The following is a 23,015-nucleotide window of genomic DNA, read 5'->3' as shown; positions in this document are numbered from 1 at the left end:
CTCCCTGTGATGGACAGAGCAGGTTAGTGATGTGAGTGTGGTCCAGGCAGCAGAGTATGGAGGGCGATTAGTGCCGCTATTCCAGAGCCAAAAGCTTCTGCTTTCAGAAAGGCGATGTCATAAAAAATGAAGCATGGGATTTCAATCAGTCACACCTATTTATTGTGATTATGGTGATGATGATTCCTGCTATTGTCATCGGTGCTATTTAAGAAAACAAATAAATATTATATTTAAAAAAATGGCTAATTTTAGCGACATATATTCGGATTCTTTGGGCCCCGTTCCAACTGTTCCTCCTTTTATATTATATGGGAGACCAGAGATGATGGTATCCATAACTGCGTGGCTGTTTATGCTCTATCTCTCAAACTTTGATACCAGGTGCATAAGTTTGCCTACTACAAATGAAAGCCTCCTTGACATCTCCAAATTAATCAGACTTTACGTGAGTTATTGTATTATTAATGTACCCCAAAACTGGGGGGAAATTATCCTCCTGAGCATGTGTTAAATAAGGGTTAAATGACTGTCACAGTTACAGGAAATGTAGATGGCTACAAATGTGTTGCAGGCTTTGTTGTTTTTTTTGTATTTTTTTTTATGAACTGTTACAACAGTCTTAACCCCAAGCAACCCATGATATAGCTGATAGTTATAGCATATGGGTTTGACATTAGCGTAGCAGAAAAGTATCAAATTTAACTGAGGAAACTCTTAATTTAGGCTGTGTGAGACAAATTATTGTATCGATAATACATAAAAAAAAAAAAAAAAAAACTTCCAAAAAATGTATTTTGTTTCCTAATTCATGTTTTTGGTATTAAAATCCACAAGGCTGCTCATACAGACATTCCACTTTTCCTGGGCACTAAGATGACATCACTACAGTCAAACTTATATTACAGTCAGCCCAATGTTACAAAACACTATCATTCCCCACCTCCCCTACTTCCAGCTGCCCTCAGCCATGATGCACAACAGCATTAAATTTATATTTGAACACACTTCTACTGTTGTTTCGATTAGTTAGTAGCTCCTCTTATTGTGTTGATATTGTGTTTTCACTCGACAGTTGCTTTCAGACACATTATATTTGCAAACTATTCATGTTCCTTCAGTTTCCAAGTACAAAGTTGCACACTTTTACAAATTTGATCCACAAACCAACAAATAAATACTATTACTTCTGCTGAACATTTAAATGAACCTGCCATGTGTACCCTGTACTGTGTCTTACTACTTTTTATTTTTAGAAAAAAATTATCATTATACAGTTCTTTTAATCATGTGAACATTGTGTATAAACAATTATTAAACTTAGACAATGACACATTTTTGGGCCACACCTTTTGAGTTGGTTCAGTCCAAACCATTGCTGCAGTGGAGCTTTTCTTCAGTCCAGCAGTGTCTGTATTCACAAATATTCAGTGGAGGAAAATGTGAGTTTAGTTTCAGTTTCAGTCTGTCGTTGCAGTGATTTTAAATGAGGACATGGCACTATGTACATGTGTGCTGCTCAAATCTTCCATTTTCTCATACATACAGTCCAGGCTAAATGAAAAGTGAATGTTTAAGCCTGCTCTAAGGGCTTTAAAGTCAAGTGTTAAACCTTGAGCTGCACAAGTCACGTGCTGGGTTGGACATAAGAAAATCCTTGATTTGAGAGAATGAAGGTTGAAGCGACCTGCTTGTATTATATCTCATAAAACAAATAATTATACATTTACATGCATTAAAGACATTTATGTGAAGCACTTTGAGCTGCACTGTCAGTATTAAAATATATATTGATATAGATATTCATGATTCCCAGACCATGAAGCATTTGAATCTCTGTGAATCCATAACTTTTCCTGAGCACTAGCAGGTTTGTTTTGTTCTTGTTTCTATGGATAAACGGTAGAAGATGAATGAAAGAAAAGTATGAAAGTAATTAATTATCCTTTAAAGTGAGCCATATTATATGATGTCTCCTTGTTCACACACTCCCCTTGCACTTATTGTATTGCACCCTATACATAAACTCTCTAAGAACAGGGGAAATCCTCCTGACCAATGGTGATAAACCAATGAGGGGCTATCAGTTTTGAACCAATGACTGAGCTGAGTAGTGAAGCTGTACCAGCAGTCGATAGTTACTGCTATGACTAACGAGTGGTTTTATGGATGGGCCATGACTTATCAGACTTATCAGTATCAGAGGAAAAAAAAAAAAAAAATCTATTAATCAATAGTTTGTGTTGCTCTTCTTCTGTCACTTCTAAATGTGAAATGATGGTAAGAGAATGTGAGAGACCATCAAGAGGGCTGGCAGAGACATGTACCACAGTGTTTCAGTGGGACTCAAACTGCAGTGCTGGTCTCTCTGGGAAGCATCACGGGGAGGGTGTGAATGACCAGGGGAACAATATGGAGTAAAAATACATTAAATTAATTATGATTTATGCAGGGAAAACTTCAAATCAATCTAGCTCTGATTGGTCTAATAGGGCAAGGAAATCTGGCTCTTATGAAGTAGGAAATTTCAATTTAATTGCTAAAAGTGAGCAATTAGAAACAATATTTATTTCCACTTTAACTCTCCTGGTTGGTAATACTCTGGAAATTTATTATAAAATTTTGGAGTGAGTTCTATGAGAAGATAGTCACATATGGGGTGTGGCTTTTCCAGGAAAGTGAAAGCAACATTTTGAAATGTTTGGAAAGTGTGGCAACGCACACTGGAAAACATTCGCGGTGACTTGTATTTGTCACAGGATGTGTGGAAAACGCAGTCTACAGAAACAGAAATGATTATATTTTACTGAGGAATAAAAACATTCACTTGATTCTTCAAATAAAAAGAAAAAACATGCAGTTTCAACCTTTCACCAGCAGAGTGAGACATTACACCTTTGCACTAGTTCCGGGATAAACAATTGTAATCATAATACAGGAATAGTGTGGTGTGGAAGAAAAATGTTTCACGTAAACAGGTGAACATTTTTGACAGGAATTGTCACTATTATATTGAGATGATAGGGAGATTGTTTTCATGTAAAAATATGCAATGACATCATTGAAAGTGACATCGCAAAAAGAGGCACAGGGTGGGGCTATTCGGTGATCTGGGGAGTGATTGTCTGACGTGCTTAGTCAGTCAAAGGCGGAAGAAAAGGAGCCATGGCGTCTTTTTCTTACACAGAAGAGCTGACTTGTCCTGTTTGTCTGTCGATCTTCACTGATCCTGTGATCCTTCCATGTGGCCACGCTTTCTGCAGAGAATGTATAACAGGCTATCTGAGCTCACTGGCCAAGTGTCCCCAGTGTCTGACAGCTGTTCCAGCAGAAGGGAGATGCCTTGTAACAAGTCCGATTTTGAGAAATCTGTCTGAAAAAGAAGCTGAGAAGCTCAGAAGAAAGCCTGGCAATGAGGAAGTAAGTTTCTGCTATTTATCATCACTTTCGTATACCTATGTGTTGCAGTCCCAGAGGTATTAAAAAAACGAAGAATCTCTGGTGTCTGCGTGAGCATTTGCTACTTTTCTTTGTCATACAACATATTTGATGTATTATCTGTGCTTTCAACTGCTTTTGGATCAGAACACTGTGCAGATGTCATTTTCAGTTTTGGAGAAAAAAAAGATTTTGATATGAATTTGATTGTGCCATTATCATTTTGTATTATAACATTATTTTGTTGATTACAAGGTTGATGAATGGTTGTGCCCTGAACACGAAGAAAAGCTGAAGTTGTTCTGCGCCACAGAGCAGCAGTTAGCTTGTATCATTTGCAGAGATGGGGAGAAGCATGAAGGGCATAAGTTCAAGCCAATCAAAGAAGCAGCTGCATCTGTGAGGAGGGAGTTGGAGGCGTTTGTGGAGCAAGTTGCTGATGATATCTGCGCTGTGGAAGGCGTGGCCAAGACACAGAAGGAGGAAATAAGAAAAACCAAAGAGAAGTCTCTGCAGCTAATGACACAAATCCACACACAGTTTGAGGAAATGCACCAGTTTCTGAGAATGAGAGAAGATGAGATCAGGAAAGACCTGAAAAAGAAAGAGGAAGAGGCCATTGAGAAGATGAGTGAGACCTTGAATGCTCTGGAAACATCTTTGTCTAAAAACAGAGAGCTGGAGGAAAAGGTGACATCAGTCCTGACTATCACAGACTATGAGAAGTTCTTAAAGAGCTGGACTAAGGAAAACAGCACAATGACTGATCAACACTTACTTTCCCCAATAGGAAGAGATATCCAAGTGGTGACTAATTCTCTCTATTTGGGGCCTCATGAAAGTCACCTGAAGTTCTTTATGTGGAAGGAGATGCTTCAGGTCATCCAGCCCCGAGCTGAGGAGCTTTCACTAGAAACTACCTGTGAAAACATAACAGTTTCTGAAGATGGAAAGAGTTTGATGTATAGTCCCAAGATTATCCAATCTCCGCAGAGCGGCATGAGCTTTTATCAGAATATGGTGCCCTCGAAATGTCACTACTGTGGCCTCAGTAGACAGCGAACAACTTACAGTGAGGACACTTCGGTGCGATACGCTTCTGTCTTCAGCTCCACCGTGTTCACTTCAGGGCAGTATTACTGGGAAATAGAGGTTGGAGAAAGAGACTATTGGAAAGTAGGGGTACAAAAGAGTTTTCTGAGCTTCAGTAAATCAAATTATATCACATCTAGTCAAGAAACAGAGTTGACAATTACAGGCTCACCTCAAAGGATCGGGATTTATCTAGATTGCCTTGCAAAGGAGCTGTCTTTCTTTGATGCAGAGAGCATGACACTTATTCACACTATGAGAGAAAGCTCTCTGTCAGCACCAGGAAGAGCATATATTCAGTACAAATTTAGCAAGGGAGCAGATCATAACCCTCCTAGAGTGTGCTGGTTCTGAGGTCTGGGATAACAGGGCTAAGGCAAAACATCCAAGATGTTGTCTTTTTTATTTGTTCAATGATCACTCCGGTCTCCGAATAAATCCTTAGTCAAGTGACTCATTAACTAGAGCAGTATAGTTTACAGAGCTCTTTAAACTTTGAACTATTTCCCTTCTGTGTTGCCTTAAAGTAGTGATCAGAGCACCAGTGAGTCAAAAGGTAGTGGCCCCTTGAACTCTGCTTTTTTAGTTTGACTGCTGGATTTCTTCAAACATTTTTAGCTTTAGCTTTAGCTCAAGGCAACACCAGTCCAGGTTATGATTTTTGTTCTTTGTCTTACATTTTCTAAAAACACAAACATGACTAGCTGTTCATTTTGTTGCATTTCCTCATACAATCTCCTCTGCCTTGCCTTGCCTCCTCCACTTATTTATGTAAGACTTAACATGAGTTAGCACCAAGGCCTTCTACTGCACTGAAGCTTTCCAGAAGCCCCAACTTGTCAGTTGCTTTGGATAAAAGAACCAGTGAATGCCAAATGTAAATGAAAATCATCTAATTCATACTGGTCCACACAAAACCCTGAATCATATGACTCGATAAATATTGTTCTTTTTGGTGATAACACCCTGTGGAAGACTGGTCGCTGATGCACCTGGCAGACATGACAAACCTCTTGCTGTCCTCCCTGCAGTTTGCCTACCAGATGAAAAAGTCAGTGGATCAGTGGATGATGCAGTCAATAGTGGACTACACTACAGCCTGCAACATCTCAACTTCTCAGGTGCATAGGCAAGGATGCTGCATGTAGATTTCATCAGCAGTATCTCACAAATCCTCCAGTCACTCACTGTTCCCACCACCACCTGTTGTTGGATGACAACCCTTCCCATTCCCTTTCTAATCCTGCACCATCTATTCAACTGCTGAAATCTGAGGACAATACAACAGTGAGTGGTCTCATCTAATTCAGTGACAAGTCTGTATCCAGACCAAGCTGAATATGCAGTGCAGTCACAATTTATCCTTGTACAGTAAATGGTGATTCATTATTACATACTCTTATGTATTATGTAAAAAAAACAAACAAACAAAAAAAAACAACATACAATAGTGTCGTTGTTGCTTTACTAACAATAAACTAGAGTAATCTATAACCTACAGCTAATAATGTATGTAGAACTCGTTCCTTAAGTTGGAAGTTTGCTCTTCTCTGCACAGAATGTTGTACAGCTTCTACTGAGTAAGGGGGTAAGGGGAGGCTCATGTTTCTTGTTTCATTTTGTGCATCTATAAAGTGTACAGAGAAATATTACAGAACTCCTGATTCATTTCTGTAACATGTACAGTAAAGAAACATAACCCGTTCACTGGTTTTTGTTTTGTGCTGTAATTTGATAATAAAATTAATGCAGAATAAACAAGTAAACATCAATTATATTCATCATAGATTTTTGTATTTGTATATCTATCTTGCTTTTGTTGGTGTTGTTATTGTTGTTTTTAGCAGAAGAGACTGTATTTGGACAAGGAGATGGAGCTAAAGAGGAGTAATGGGAGTATCTAACCTACAGTACTTTATCCTTGAAATTAATGAGGCCATATTATTTACCACGTGATCAGTAGATGTAACATATGTTAACAATGAGCAAGTAAGCTGATACTAACATGAAGTAGCCATCATTTATGAACTAAGAATAGCATTTTCCCATTACAAAACAATTTTACTAAAGTGGTAGTAAAATGGTATTTTCCATCTTTACTTCTGGACTTATCATCCCAAAGCCTTAAATAAAAAAGAGGAGAGTTTCTACTGCATACTGTTTACTGCTCTTTACTCAGCTGAATAGAATACATGGAGGAGGGAAAAACTGGAAGACTGGAAGAAACATGAGGAAAATACACAACGTATCCACAGGGAGGCAGTAAAGTACCGGAAACTGAATCTGAACAGGGAACGGAACACCCTTTATATGTTTCCTTCACATAAAATTTAATTGCATTGGAGAGGGAACTCAGCTCTTATCATCTATGAAACCAAATGAAGCAAATCAGCAAGTCAGACTTCAGGCAAATCTTTAAGACATGAAGGACTGGATGACCTGTAACTTTTTAAATTCAGATAAAACTTAGGTTGTTGTACTTGGCCCGAAGCACTTCAGCCAAATGCTACTAAGTCTCAAGGACAGCCTTCTTCCACCTGTGCGATATAATATATATAAATACAATAATATAAAGCTCACAAACGTACATACATACATAACTAACATCTCAAGAGGATTCAGAAAAAACTAGTTCATGCATTTGTAACTTCTAGGCTGGACTACTGTAACTCATTACCATCAGGATGTCCCAACAAATCTCTAAAAGGCCTTCAGTTTATTCAGAACGCTGCTGCATGAATATTAACAGGAACTAGAAAAAGAGATCACATCTCTCCTGTGTTAGCTTCTCTTCATTGGCTGCCAGTAAAATTCAGAATGGAATTTAAAATTTTCTTTTATGACCAAGCTCCATCATATCTCAGAGAGCTCATAGTTCCATATGGTGCCAGTTGGCTCCTTCACTCTGGATGAAGGCTTACTTGATAATTGTTGTTCCTCGAGTTTCCAAGAGTAAATCTGGAGGCAGATCTTTGAGTTATCAGGCTCCTCTTCTGTGGAACCAACTCCAGGTATCGATCTGAGGGGCGAACTCTCTCTATCTTCAAGATCAGGCCTAAAACCTTTTTCTTCAACAAAGTTTATAGTTCAAAGTTTGAAGTGAATTATTCTTTATTTACGCTGCTATAGGCAAGGCTAAAAGATGCACTGAGCACTTGTCTCTCTCTTCCATGTGACAGAGAGGTGAGTGTATTATTGTACACAAAACACTGACAGCATCGCATTGAAATTCACATGTAAAGAAAATATGTGGAACTTCTTTGCACATAGATGACACAGGCCCAACAGCCTTTAATCCGGCCTAGACCCAAATTTGCCAGATAATAACCTACATTTTAAATCAGTAGACATCACATTGAACTGCATGGCCCTTACTATCAAATGTGTCTGGCAATTCAGTTGTGCATAATGTAGCATGTTTAACAGTTCAAGTTCAACAAACTTGTCTTCAGCTGAATGTTATCCACTTTAGTTGTCTAGGCTATTGGCTGTTTAGTGTAGCTAATCCCACATCTGCAAATTGTAGCATGCTAACAAATGATGCTTGGAGTATTTGGCCTAAAATGGCTTGAAAATAAATACATCATTATGGTAACGATGTAACACAAAGTTAGCTCATTTTGCGGGTTTCTGTTGCACAGGAGGCTCTAGTGGATAAATGGATAAGTGAGCACAAAAAGCCAAAAGCTGCAGTTGCTCCCATGATCTCTGGAGTGCAATCAGTCTTCTGCACCAGTCATCTGGCAAATTTGTGACCTGAAACCAGTGAATTTTCATACAACCCAGCTGTTTACATTTGATTTTAAGCTTCAATTTCTGTATACTTGAAGATGTGACCACTTCTGAGTGACAGGTGAGTGTATTATTTTGCCTCTGAATTGGTTGGTGCAATTTGTTGTAATTCTGCCAGTTAGAAACCAGGTGACATTAGTCTCATTCATGTATCAAAAACATGAGTAGTGTATTATCATGATTCGATAAAGTCTTTTGTTTTTCTTCCCAGGTGGCTGAGTTGTGAAGCAGCTGCATCTGTGAGGAGGGATTTGGAGGCATTTGTGGTGATATCTGTGCTGTGGAAGGACACAGAGGGAGGAAATAACAGAGACCAAAGAGAAGTCTCGGCAGCTAATGACACAAATCCACACAAAGCCTCTGACATGAAAGTCACCTGAAGTTCTTTGTGTGGAAGGAGATTCTTCAGGTGATTTTTCATTCATAAATTGCAGCAGAGGCATTACAGTTTTTGAAGATAGGAGTTTGTTTTGTACTGCTATAAGCAATCAACCTCAATCAAGTCTTCTTTTTGGTTTATCAAAATCAATTGCAGAAGACACAATCGGACCTCTGCTATTTGGCCTAATCCAGACATCATCATTTATACTACGCCTTTGGCAACATTTTGAAACGTAGATCCAGCAAAGGATCCTCCAAATGTCCCAAGGTGTGTTTGGGAACTTCCTCCTCAAGGACAAACTCTGAAAAAAGTGTCAATGCGTGCTCTTCAGGTCAGCATTACTGGGAAGTAGAATTTTGTCACAGAGAATATTGGAAACAAGAGATAAAAGGTATTTACCTGAAATACAATCGAAAAAAATATTCTATCTTTAGCACAAATATAATCACACAGCTTTCATTTTCAGACTGGCCCCACGTTACTGGGATTCACTTAAGCTGTGTGTCCAAAAAACTGTCTTCTTTAATGCAGACAACATGAGATGCATTCACACTTAGAGCCCCGGTCTCATGAGCCACTGTCAGCATATTCCAGTGCTGGCCAAAGAGCACCAGATTACAACCCCATGACAGTGACTGCTGGTGCTGATCAGGTCCTCTCTCGAAAACATAAATTAATGACATGGAAAAGAAGAATTTCGAAAATTCAATTTTAATAATATGTTTATTAGTACTTAATTTTACATTTTAATGACAAGACCATTTGTGAGAACTTTCTACTGCAAACCTCAAACCTCTACTTCTTTAGGTGTCATGAATTTGTCATGAATGTCATCTTCTATAAATGATTTAGATGATATGAGATGATATTTATTATGATTTGATGTGATTTTAAACAGTGATAATGACAACTTTTGTGGAAGCTTAACATTGTTGTACTGAGATGCTTTTTATCTGATGGTCCTTCTCTCTCACCACAGGAGGGTGCTGTTATACAAAATTTGTTCTGTGTTGCCAGACCTCTGCTGACTGATGATGGTGTGCAGTAGTCTCTGCTCTTCTTTATTATTATTATTATTATTATTATTATCAATAGATTAATAAATATGTTACATGCTTAATAAAATCATCTCGAGGCTCTATCAAAGCCTCTAAAATTCCAAAAATAGCATTCAACATGTCTTTAATCAATAAGCATGTGATTAATTAGATTAAACATTTTGATTGGCAACTTTGACAGAAAATAAGTAACAAATGCGGATTCAAGCAACTCTCAGGGTCTGATGTAGACTCCCCTGTCAGGTCAGAGCCGCCAGCCCCAACTTCTAACAGAGGGAACATTCTTCTTAATCTATCTGAGCAATTGAAACTGCACATCCATTAGGAATCTTTTCTATCCCATTGGCCAAAACAACTTCAAAAACCCACAAATATTGAGCTTTGGTTGGTAATGGCAAAGGGTGACCTGTCACATGACCAGCAACGAGCTATCAAAGCAGAAAAACAGAGTGAGCAGCCCTGAAATAACATTTAAAAACATACAGCATCTCACACTGAGGCACCCACACTATTACAGGAACGCTAACCAAGTGCTGAGTGTTAGTCTGAATATTCAATGTCCCTTTTAGTTTGTGCACATTCTGTTGATATATAAGATCATCAAGATCGCCACATCAAGATCAAGATGTACTTTACTGTCCCATCATGGAAATATGTCTCTGGAATGAAATGCATGAGTGCATTCATAATACATACATTACAACAGGACTGACATGACTTAAACATTAACCATAGGCAAAATTAACACTGCAGCAGCAGAGACAGTGAGCATACAGCAAGTAACTGTAATATAATGCATAAAAAGTGCATTTAAAATTGCATCTAATAAGTAAGAAGTGTGTATTTATGTATTTAATTCAGTTTCCTACTAAATGTATTTGGTTCTGCATTTTGGTTGTGGGCAGATAAAATGTCAAAAATGCTCAAAGCTGCTGAGCAAACTCTTTAGCTTCTTAGTTTAGCTTACTTGCTTACAGAGAATTATAAATGAAGTTTTTCTTAAAAGACATCATGTCCTGTCTCATAACCACCTTCTTTGGAGCAATGTTTATTCCCACAGAAGGGCCGAAATAAAACTGAATGGTGCAGCATTGTTAAAACTAGAGGAAAGACTGAGCCCCCTCAAAAACAAGCACCATCAAGACAGTTGACTCCAGATAAACACTGTGATGTCATTGGTATTTAGACGATGTGAGTGCATTATTTTCCCCTCCTAAACTAGGTCCACTACACATAGATGGGTGACCAGGGCTTTTACTAAAGCTGCGTTCCTCTCACAAATGAAGTACATTTTTCCTGCTAAGCAGCTGCCTGTCTAAATAATCAGATTTATTTTTTTGAAAATAATAAAAGCTATGCATCATTGAATATTTGGAAGCAATAAGATTAATGAGCTGCAAAGTCAGGAGAAAAACAAAACAAAAGAATATCAGAGTCAGTAACTGTCTGACAAGATGAGAACCGTTCTGTGCACTCCATCAGACCTAGATGAAAGGCCTAATTAAACTGACTCACCTTGCCCATTATGTGTTCTCGTTGCCATGTGAAACTCTGCGCATACACTATGTGTGTCTGTATATGTAGGTGGTCTGATTGTACTGCTAATTCCACAGTAAGCTGCTTCATTTGTCCTGTAAGAAAATGCCGCCTGGTTAACCATGATTAATTCTCACTGAATGGTTATCTGCGGCTTCGGCTGTGAGGCGCCAGGTCTACTGTTGCAAACCAACACTGTATCTTCATTAATCAAAGTAGGAGCTGCTGCCTGATTAGCATTCATTGTGGGTTGTATTATGATATTCAGATTGCTCAGTGTGAAGCAGTTTGTGTGCTGAGCTGGCCTGAACATAGAGGGAGAGAGGGAGCGAGGGGTGAACGGGCTGGAGAAATCAATGCTGTGGGGAAAGGCTGTTCTCAGCAGTAAGAGGTTTGAGCTTGGTAATCGAGTCTCTCTCTCTCTGCAGAATTAATGAGAAGGGTTCACGTTGCACGTTGAGATCCGTTGACCGACACCCCGACACTGGCCCAACAAACGCAGGAGATGGTAATGTTGGCCAGAGAGCTATGGGGGATGGTGAAGGCCAGACAAAAGGCTGTGGCCTCCTCATTCACAAACAAACACACAGGACTGGGAAAAGACAGAAGGAGCAGGAGTATAACTCTCAACACATGAAAGCAATTAGGCAATGAAGCTTTAAAATCTTTCACCTACGGTGATTATTGGGGTTATTTGATGGGGGTTTGTGTAAATTACTTGCACTTACTTACTTGCCTGCACTTACTCCCAGATTTCAGAAAGAGCAGGAGCCCAGAGCCTGAGATGCTGTGGAAGAAGATGTCCATAATAAAGATGCGCGTTTTAAAGTAAAACAATAATTCAACAAGCTGTACTTCTAAAGGAAAAGTCCATTTGATGGCAGATAAAGTGGTAAAAAATTGTAATAATAGCAGGTGGGAAGACCTCAGAGTGGGCTGCTCTGCAGTTGTGACTCCAAACTAATCCTTCCCGCCGTCAATTATGTATAACTTTAAGACGTAATAAAAGTTAAATAAAAATATATATAATAAGTATATAAACATTCAACTCCTTCCAATTGTCATGGAACAACGTTCTAAAATTGTCTATGGGGAGTTCTGGAGCCGGACTGCAAAGGTCTGGAGAGGACCTGCTTTTTGGCTCTTCTCTGTTGGCTTCATTTTTCGGTCCCATGGGTTGTTGCTTGGTTTTTATTGATGGCTTTGTCTGCAGCAGCAGATGGCACAAATTAACCCTGCTCAAATTATGATTTCATAGTTACTATGGAACACAAAGCCATGTAATGTATAAAGCGCTTTTTGACAGTCCCACAGAGAATTACCATCTGAATACAGTAACTTCATCGTAATAGGGCATTTTAGCATCTTCAGTGTTTCGTGTCCATACATCTGACGCAGGGTTGCTCTCTGACTGTATGTCCCAGTGCCACATCTGAACAATGATCATCAGGAAGGTATTCCACTGGCTGTGAAAAAGAAATCAGCTTGGACTGAACCCTCACATATACATATCAGAGGTTTGATTCCTTATCAGGGCATGGTCGGCCTGTGTCTCAAATGCTACCTCATACCTTGTGTGTACAACCAGCATGCACGTGACCCTGTCAAAGAGATCACATAAGCTGTTAGAGAATCAGGACAAGAGAGTGAGAACAAGAGTGTGTGGAGAGTGTGTATCTGTACATATGTGTGTGTCATGATCACGCTGACTTCATAATAATTTTTTCTGATCGTACTGGGTATTTGTTATTGCTCTCTCTGTATAAAAGTGAGATGGGCAAGCCCAGAGGAACTTCACAGTGATTCTGAATGAGAAATAAAGACTCATGTGCATCACATGGTGTATTGGGCAGTGAGAGCATGATGGGCAGAAGAGCACAGTGATAATGGTTAAACTGTTACAGGTGAAGAGCCATATATTTAGAAGTAACACACAGAGACGGAAGCGGAAAGTCATCATCACTTATTGTTCTAGTTTGCGTTTAACATCTTGGCGTCATAAACTTGGCTACGCGGATCTGCTGAGGGTCAAAAAGGTTCAAGTACTTCTCATGTTCAGCACTAGAGGGCCCACTCTGCTCTCTTTATTGTCTCCTCTTCAGTCCGTCACTGCCAGTGAGAGGTATTAGTTGTCCCCCTGAATATTGCCAACGATTTCTCCCTGTTCTTTGTAATTAAAAGGCTATTACTCAGAGGAGACAGTGGATGCAGTATGTATTTGTGCAGGCTATTTGTATCGCTACTACTTACGCAGACACCCATACACACACACACACTTCTTAACTGTTAACTGGGGGTAAGTATTATTGCTCTAACATTGATCTTAGTGACAGATAACAGCTATACCACAACAGAATTGTAAATGGAAAAGGGAACTGAAGACAATTAGCTCTGCTTGTTGTGGCCTCAGGAAACATAGAGCTAAAAGTACAAAGGATAAGCAGGCCAGTCAGGTTTCTGGAAGAAACATTCCCCATCATGACATACAAGACAAAACTGCTACACTGATATTTTTCAGACCCGTGTTTACGAATTCATGCATTTAAACATCTCATATGTTACTCTTTTCCTGTACTTTTTATTTAAAGTAACCACAAATTTAGAGAAACACAAGAAACTTGTGCGATATATCTTCAGTTTTAAGTACTCAGTGTAGTTTTACATCTGACTCCTCTCTCCAGCATCAAGGAATTGGTGAGGAGATGTTTGAGACAAGCAAGACTCTGAGCCGTTCGGCTGAGAGGCTCAGTCTCTCTTCTGGCTGGCTTCTTTCTGAGGAATTGTACAAAAATATTATAGATTTCAGGTAAACACACACAAAAAAAAAAAAAAAATACTGCAAGGTTAGATACTTGGGGAAGTGATTTCTTGTGACATCCCAAAGTTAAAGCTTCCCTGATAGCTTGAACTGAACAAGGACTCAACATCTGAAAACAGTCTTTGCGTTTTTTCTGTGGACTTAGTAGTCACACACTTCCACAGTATTAATATTCAACTAATATTGTTTGAGACAAAACTGTGATGGAACTCTTATGCAAAAGCAGTAGAAGAAAATCAGTAACGCAAATATTAAACAGCTGAGTGACTACACTCTGCTACATTTACAGTCATAAACCTCACCACGTCTGCCCAAAGGGGGTGTCCAGATATACAACTCTATATTTGTCAGTTTGAATATAAGTTGGCTGTGGTTTGTAGCAAACCACAAGAGGATCAATGGCCCAGAAAAGTGATGCTTATACAGTCACTTTATATTTGACCTTTCTTATATCTTATAAAATGCATTCAGCTTTTTTAAATGTTGTTTTTTACTTTATATGTAAATTTTCTGGTGTTGGGTTTTACACCTTTGCTCATTTCCATGAAAAGTGTAATGTGGACTATCTTAAAAATCTGTTTTTCATGAAGATTAATGCAGACAGTGGAAAGGGTGATCTCATCACCTCAACAGTTTGGAAGAAAAAAAAAAAAAAAACTGGCCAGTTGAAAAATAAGTTTGGTGTGACAAACTGTTGGGATTGGCTCCAGCAGCCCCGTGACCCGGATACGGATAAAGCGGATGACGATGAGCGAGTGAGTGAGTGAGTGAAAAACTGTTGATTTATTATTAACATTAATGGCTTCCTTCTGCAATCTCCGTGACGCACAAATACAGTCATGTCATCTCTGTATTCCAGTGCGCGTTACTTCTGCATGTTTAGAATCTAACACTCCTTCTATTGTCTACACCACCTCGCTCATTAACCCAGCAGCTCTCCTTCACTTCTCCTTCAACTCCTGTCTCTGCATCTCCTTGGTCCACAATAGAGGTGGGGCTCTCCCTTAACTCCCCTACCCCTCAGCAGACACTCTGCACCAGACGGTCGGATGGCTGGGCCGAGGCATAATGTTGCTGATGTTCAGCTCAGCCCACCCTCGGCTGCAGTCAGTGATTCTGACAATGACCGTGTGAAAGAAATAAAGGCTTTGATCGATGTGATTTTTATACTGGCAGATGTACACATAATCAGCCATTTTGATGCACTGCTCGTTCATTCGGTGTCAGATAACTTTCCGAAATGAAAATTGTAAGTCATGTTTTAGTCAGACATCAGACTGATGGATCAGAGGTATAATTTTTGGACAGTGCGAGATCTGGCAACTCCAGACTCCTAATGAAGACATCCTGGGATAAGTCCACTGAGACACATCTTGCACAGAGGACATTGATCAGAACCACCAGACTGAAGAGACGGACAGGGAAAGGTAAGAAAATAGAATGGCGAATGTAATTGGTCAGTTCATCCAATTACTTTATTCAGTTTATACAATATATTTGAGTGTGATCTGTTCCCCTTTTCCCTCTTCCTGTCCCCTCCCTGTGTGTGAGTGTGTGTGTAGCAGGAAGGAGGAGGTTATCCTTAAACTTATTAGAGCTGGTGCAGTGCATTGAAAATCCATCCTGTGCTGCTGTCACAGCGATTCTCTTCCATTGAATTAAGAGGGGTCAATCCTACAAATCAAGAGATTACGCGGCAGGGAGATAGAGGACTAAGTGCTCAGTGGTATACATACAATACACACAAAAACACGCATGCACACAGACACACTGGCACGTTTTTAGGTGTAGGCAGAGACAAATGATTCTTATAAATAAACGCCAGTGATTCAGATTAATCATAATTTAAATTACACATTCATTTATAAAGTAGGAAATAAAAAGATACCATACTCATACCTTGGGACACATTCACCCTCATTCCTACACACATACAGATGCGCAGGCACACACACACACACACACAGTAAACCCTGTGTTGCGTGACCGTGCGGTGGTCGCTCTGTAGATGTGCTGGCAGGAGCAGGAGGAGGAGAGACGCTTGTGATTGTGCTGAGTGGAACAATCTTGAGTTTGGGGACCTTGGCATTCATCACAGACTCACACATATACACTGCAGTAGCCCTGCAGTCCAGCCTGCTTTAATTATTATACAGCCAGCTAATCAATAGCAAAGAGGCTAATCCTATTTCATCCGTTCATATTCATTTACGCCTGTGTCAAAATTTAAACTACCTGCACTGTGATTCCATCTACAGTATATGAATACGAGAGTGTGTTTCTGCATAGGCATTATTTTGCAGAACTTGTCTTCATAACTGGAATTTGTCATCAGTAACATTAAGACTTTCATGGATCTGCATATAAACGGATAATAATTGAAGCAGCTCTAACCTTAGAACATATAAATATACATTTTGGATTCATTTCAACGATAAATAATGCAGCGATAATATGAAAGTCGTATTGCTACTTATTAATAACTATATAACTATTTGCATATGTATCATGCATTGGTAATACCTGTGAGTGTGTCCCATTGCCTACATAGGTTTCCTTTGGGTACTTTTCTCTTTTCTCTCTTTTCTCCCACCATCCGATGACATCATGTTTGGGCTAACTGGTGACTCTAAATTGTCCGTAGGTCTGAGTGTGAGTGGTTGTTGGTCTCTGTCTGTCTCTGTGTGTTGGCCCTGTGATGGACTGGTGACCTGTCCAGGGTGTACCCCGCCCTCACCCAGTGTAAACTGGGATTGATTCCAGCACCTTCTGCGACCAGGAAATTGATGTGTTATAAGATGAATGAATGAATTATATTGATGCCAAATAGGTGAAGTATAGCATTTCCATAGCATTTATTTATTCATTTATACATACAACAGTAAACTATGGGCTGAGGCTGAGGAAGATCACAGAACACAGCTTAATGTTATGGAAAACTATACGCTATCAAATGTCATCTTGTCTTTCAGGCTATATCGCTCTGTGATGTGATTGTTTTTTCATTTTAAAATTGGAGATTCAGCTCTCTCCAATGAGCCCTGATTTGTCATGTATCCAGAGTCTCTACATTGGACACTCCTAGTAGCTCCAGTGGGTGATGAGGGTCAATTTCAGAGTTCTAGGTACCAGCTGTTTTTATTGTCAAAGTCTCTGGGATCAATTCTTTATTTTTCTGATCTCAGTTTGAGGAGAAGTGTATCTGAGTTTATTATAGTGACAGACTAAAGACAGAGACATGGACGAAAATATATTTAGAGTATTCGATTCTTTGGAACTTATTACTCCTTAAAGGAATGAACTGAATATATGATCAGATTCACATGATTTACATTATATGTATTTTCTTGACTTAAGAGCTATTATCCCCTATTACACTGATGCTGCCTTGATCTTGAAGGTCTGACTTAGTTGTGATTTAGTGGCACTCATTTTAAAAGACGGTTGAAATGATTTTTCTTACCTAAAATCACAACAGTCTTTTACAGCACCAAAATCGGGGGGGGATAAAAAGTTAACTGTCCGTTAATATTGTTCAATAGTCTAATATTTAGGAATCCTGTTGTGGTTTACATTAGGTCAGAATTATTAGGCAGCAGCCTGCAAGATAGATAGTGCTGTGTATCGGGGAAGCTAAGGACTAGACCAGGGGGCCCAGATGTATCCTACATACTGTGTTATATCCTGTCTTCTTCCTCACACCTCCTCAGTTCTTTCTGTAATTGAACTCAATTACAGAATGCAGCCGCTCTTCCAGGCTGCAGCATCTCAGAGGACTTCAGCTCTGTCTACCTCGGCACCACGCTTCCTGCAATATCCCTAAAGCTACATCTCGCACCATCGGCCTTTCAGTTCACTGTAAAGGGCTGACCCCTCCATTATAATAAATAAAATGCTCAGTTAATGTCATGTGTTGTTGCCATAGCTTTTCTGTCGGGTTTTAGCATGAAACCCAATTGGTGTTTGTTTTTGTTTTTGTTTATTTACTTGTTTTTCTGTATGTGTGGATTTTTTGTTTGTTAGTTTTTTACAGTAGACAAGGTGGAAACTACAGAAGGGATAATGTTTGAAAAACCCCTCTTTTATGCTCCCAAAGTATTCATAGTGATAATACTGCAATGAAACTATACGTGAATTTAACAAACTCCTCTCACCTCACTTTGTGACGATGATTAAATATTGAATCCTTAGCATGCTCCCTTATACAGCTACAAAGTCATTTTTAGGCCAGTTGTGCGGATCCACAGGGACCTTCCTTTGGTTGGTGAGATTAGAGTCTAAGTCAAACGTGTGCCAGTTTATATATTCAGATTTCTTAAAGTCCTCCATCAGTTTCTGATGGGTTTTGATCGACCAGTGACGTCATACATTGATGTAATTTTTCACCATCTTATCAATATATGAAGAGTAATTGAATCTGTCTGATGTTCCTACTTTTCAATCTTTCTATTATGCACTAGGTTATGCCACTGTTGGGTATAGCCACAAATGGACCAGTGCTCTGCCCTGAACAACCGCACAGGTATTTCTTTAAACTTAATTTTATTTTTTTTTTACCAGTTTACCAGTTTTCATCAATCCATAAATGCTTTTGGTATGCTGCTTGCCAACATAGACCTTAACCCTCACCGTAACACAGCACAATATACTCTACAATATTTTCAACATTTCTCCTCTGCACACCACCACAATGGATTTGAAATGAAACAATCAAGATGTGCTTTAAGCGCGGACTTTCAGCTTTAATTTGAGGGTATTTATGTCCAAATCAGGTGAACAGTGAAGGAATTACAACACATTTTATGTGACCTCCACCTTTTCACAGGACCAAAAGTAATTAGACAATTGGCTGCTCAGTTGTTCCTGGGCCAATATTCCCTCGTTATTTAATTTACAAAGAGTAGATAAATGTGTAGAGTTTGTTTAAAGGGATATTTGCATTTAGAATCTGGTGAGGTGAAGTCCAAAGAGCTGTCACTATCAGTGAAGCAAGCCATCATTGGGCTTAAAAATCAAAACAAACCCATCAGAAAGTTAGCAAAAATATGACATGTGTCCAAATACACAGGTAAAAAAGGAAAATCACACAGTTAAGCTCATTACACCAAAGGAACTGGATGACGGATGAATCCTTTCCCTGGTCAAGAAAGACCCCTAAAGCAGTGATCTTGTTTTTCATTTGATTTTCATTTGTTGTCAAATTCAAAATATTAACAGTTAAAACATTACACGATTTCCTGAACAAAGGATGCTTTCTTTTAAATAAAATCATACCTGGGTCTAGGTAGGAAAATAAAAATAAGCAATAAAATAAAGATCAATTGAATTTTGGCATGTAGAAAACACTGCAAAGTTACTAATGTTGGGCTGTTCGATTAGTTAACTCAAAGTTGGTTGGGTAACTCAAGCTCAGTGAGGCTGGTATGTACTACGTGCTAAATAAAGTTGATAGAATGGCTTTTTGATGGTCTAGCCATAACCTGGAGGAAACAAGGAGTGGCGTGTCCTTCTGCTTTACTTTGCTGTGGTAATATTTTTGGCACATTCTCTACAGGTGTGTATTCGTACTGAACGGCCTGTAGCGAATGGTTCGGGACAAATACACGTACACCACTAATCAGTGGAGCATGGTGGTGGTGGTAGTGCAATGGTGTGTGCCTGTATGGTTGTTTTCAGTGATGAAAACTGGCAACCTATTGCACTGAGGATGATGAAGAAAGTTATGAAGCACCTTTTCACAAATTTACAGAAGGCAAATAGATAATGGAAGAGAGTGGGGTTGATGAGGGAGTGATGTGGACCGCAGCCAAATGGTCTGACTTTTTAAGTGTTTCCAAGATTAGAAAACAGCTACTCACTTTTTTCTTCAGAGTACTCAGTCTCTTCTGGTTCATTTCCCTGTCATCACGCACCCGCACACATGAACACTTAAGCATGTGTGTGTACAAGCTCTTTCTCTCCCTGCTTCCTTATTAGCGCACATCTTTAACTGTCCACAGAAATGAAGTCAAGACAAACGACTTATTGTCTTTCGAAGGAATACAGATGACTTTACTGTAATTGCACTTTGCAAATTGTATGAAATATTGAAAACCTAAACACCTAGTTCGCTGTGATTTATGGCACCAAACACAGAGGCAACGTAAATAACAACTCAGAATGGCCTTGGATGACTCATTTTCCCTCTCAGTATGGTTTACAGCTCTCCCCCATGCCAAAAAACACTTGTTAAATACCATGTTGAAGACAAAGGACAGGAAGCTGGAGTATTTGTAGATAATCTCGAGGTTTGTTTTTCTAGAGACCAGTTTTTCTTTGTTCGGTGCTTTATAGTGTTGTGGTCAAAGTCTGAGAGACGACTCTGTAAGTCCATAAAACTGATAGAAATTAAGTCACTTGAACAAAGAAAGTAACTCTCCAGTGCCATGTTTGTATATGCCATCTGGACTCTGGCTGTTTGACCTGTTATCACCTGGTGGTGTGCAGAGCAGATAAGAGCCTAACTGCTGGTTGAGGAATTAAAGATAATGTCCAACCCTGAGGGCCTTTAAATAGACCACACTCATCACTGACCGTATCTCCACTGGCCTCTTTACACAGTGTGACCCCTACTCTGTAAAAGTTCAACCTCACACCCTACCCCTCCCCACACTCTTTCTCCAAAAGGTGATGAGTGAAGACCGTTGGCTTTGTGTCTACCATTAAATACTATGAATTTTATAGCTTAGGTTACGCAACTTTTCAGCCCGTGACCCAAATAAGAAAATTATTGCCTGGCCCCAGGTCTCAAGCTCATTAAAATATATTGGTTTTCATGACATCAAGGGACCCACCACAAGCTATGGGCCTGTGACCTGTTTTGGTTCCTGATGTAAAGTTTCAGAAATTAAGTTTAACAAGATCCTTGTCTGGCTATTATTGCAGTATACAGTGGATTATCACCCAATAAATTTTAATCTTATTGAGTCAAAATGAGAATGAAGCAGATTAATTGCTCGCAGCTGTGTTTTACAGACAGGTGTTATCCAGTTGTTAGTGATCTTAGTGGGCTTTAAAAGGAATGTCACTTATGTTCTTTTCGAAAGTGAAGCTGCAATGAGTCAAACCTGTCTGTTATTAAGACTTGGAATCTACAGTCATGCTAGCAGATTTGTGAGGATGTTTTGTATGAAGACCTAGAATTAGTTTTAGTTTCACAATGTTGACAACTGGCCAGAGATATAAATATTAGGTGTGCATATCAGCATCACAGTTCATTTATGGGGATAACGTGCTGCGAAAGTGTAGCCATCGATGCAACACATTTTTCAGTTTCAACAGCTCTCCAAAAACTTCATGTTCGTTCATTAATTTATTTTGACATGCAGTTGTAAGTTACGGCGCGATGGTGCAGCTGTTAGCACTGCACTGTTGCCTCAGAGCAAGAAAGTTCTGGATTCAAACTTTGGGTCTGCATGTGTGGCATTTGCATTTTCCTACTGTGTGTGCCAAGAAGAGAGGGAGGTGACCAGGTCCCTGAACCAAGAGGCTTCTTTCACTGTAAAGGAGAAGCGGCTCTAAAACGAGTCTCTCACCCTCATCTCTAAGGCTGAGTCTGCACCCTCAGCTGTAAGCTCATGACCATTGGTGGGGTCAGAGTTAAGTTCGAATGGTAAATCAAAAGCTCTTCCTTCTGGCTCAGCTCTGTCTCTCAGGCAGCCATTTTACTGCTGATGCTGCCTAAATCTCCCTGTCAATCTCCCTCTCCATCTTATTCTCACTTTTGAGCAAGATTCAGTGATACTTGGAACAGCAGTTCTCTCCCATCCAAGAGGATGTAACCCACCATTTTTCAGCAGAGAAATATGGCCTCGGACACAAAGGTTTGTACTGTCACATTGACACACACACACACACACAGGTGCGTCAATGTGTCCACAGATACACCTGTGCTGTCACTCTTTAATGATATTCTGAAAAAAGGCATTGTTAAGTTTCTATTTTTTGCTGGGGAGTTAGGCTTCAAGTTACACTTCACAACAGTAATTAGCTACTGCCGAGGTTTCATACTTTAAAAATGGGTTAAAAAAATTTGTTAAAAATGGCACCTTAACCCATATTATCCTAATTATTAGGACACAGAGGACAAACAAAGCTAAACTGGCCACCTCTGACCTACCACATCTTAAAAGGTTCAGGTAAGTGGAAGCTCCAAGCTACAGGTCAATAAATCCCTGTACCAGAAAATAAGCTATAAGCAGAAATTTTGGTGCAGTCCATGGAAGGAATACATAGCACCCTTTCAAATGTTAATGACCGTTATTGATCTAATAACACAGTTGTATGCAGTGTAATCCACCAGGTTATAAAGCTGCCGTCTGACCAAATTGAAGTTAAGATGAAGCTTATCATTGTCCAGTTTCTCCCCCAGTAATGCTGCAATTTTAAATGGCGATTTAGAAGAAAGCTTTCAGAATTTGAATGGTGATCCATTCGACAGTTTCCTGAAAAACAAACATTTAACAGTTAGAATTGGAAGAACAAAATAAAGCAAATTACAGAAAAATAGAAAGAGAAATCCAAAATAAAAAAAATAAATAAATAAAAGGAAGAATAAAATAGACCATAAAAAAGTTAAGTATAAACTAATGAATTGCATTAAAATCACAGGACACACAGTGCTAATGAAAGATTAAAAATGTAAAGTGCTTCAAAAAGCCTCAATCATAGGCACATAAAAAAAATCAACATTTTTAACCTGAATTTAAAAATGTTCACTTGTGGAGAAATCAGCAGAGCATCAAAGTCATTGGGCACAAACAACTTATCCAATAACTGTAAGGACTTAAAAACAGTAGACTACTTACTGCCCCTCTTGTGTTGATGCTATTATAGCTACAATATTTTAAAGTGTACTGTA

The 23,015-nt window shown here is 39.2% G+C and overlaps 1 protein-coding gene across 1 annotated transcript; it reads left to right on the top strand.

Moving 5' to 3' along the window:
• The first annotated feature begins 3,154 nt into the window (after positions 1–3,154).
• Positions 3,155–6,316, top strand: LOC115046359 (nuclear factor 7, brain-like). Its single transcript, XM_029506678.1, has 2 exons — positions 3,155–3,420; positions 3,694–6,316. The coding sequence occupies exons 1-2, from the start codon at positions 3,166–3,168 to the stop codon at positions 4,882–4,884; spliced, it is 1,446 nt and encodes a 481-aa protein (XP_029362538.1). The 5' UTR covers positions 3,155–3,165; the 3' UTR covers positions 4,885–6,316.
• Positions 6,317–23,015: the final 16,699 nt, after the last annotated feature.

This window comes from Echeneis naucrates, chromosome 7, assembly GCF_900963305.1.
Source record: "Echeneis naucrates chromosome 7, fEcheNa1.1, whole genome shotgun sequence".
In the NCBI taxonomy this organism is placed as follows: Eukaryota; Metazoa; Chordata; class Actinopteri; order Carangiformes; family Echeneidae; genus Echeneis; species Echeneis naucrates.
This window is presented reverse-complemented; position numbering and strand designations above follow the sequence as displayed.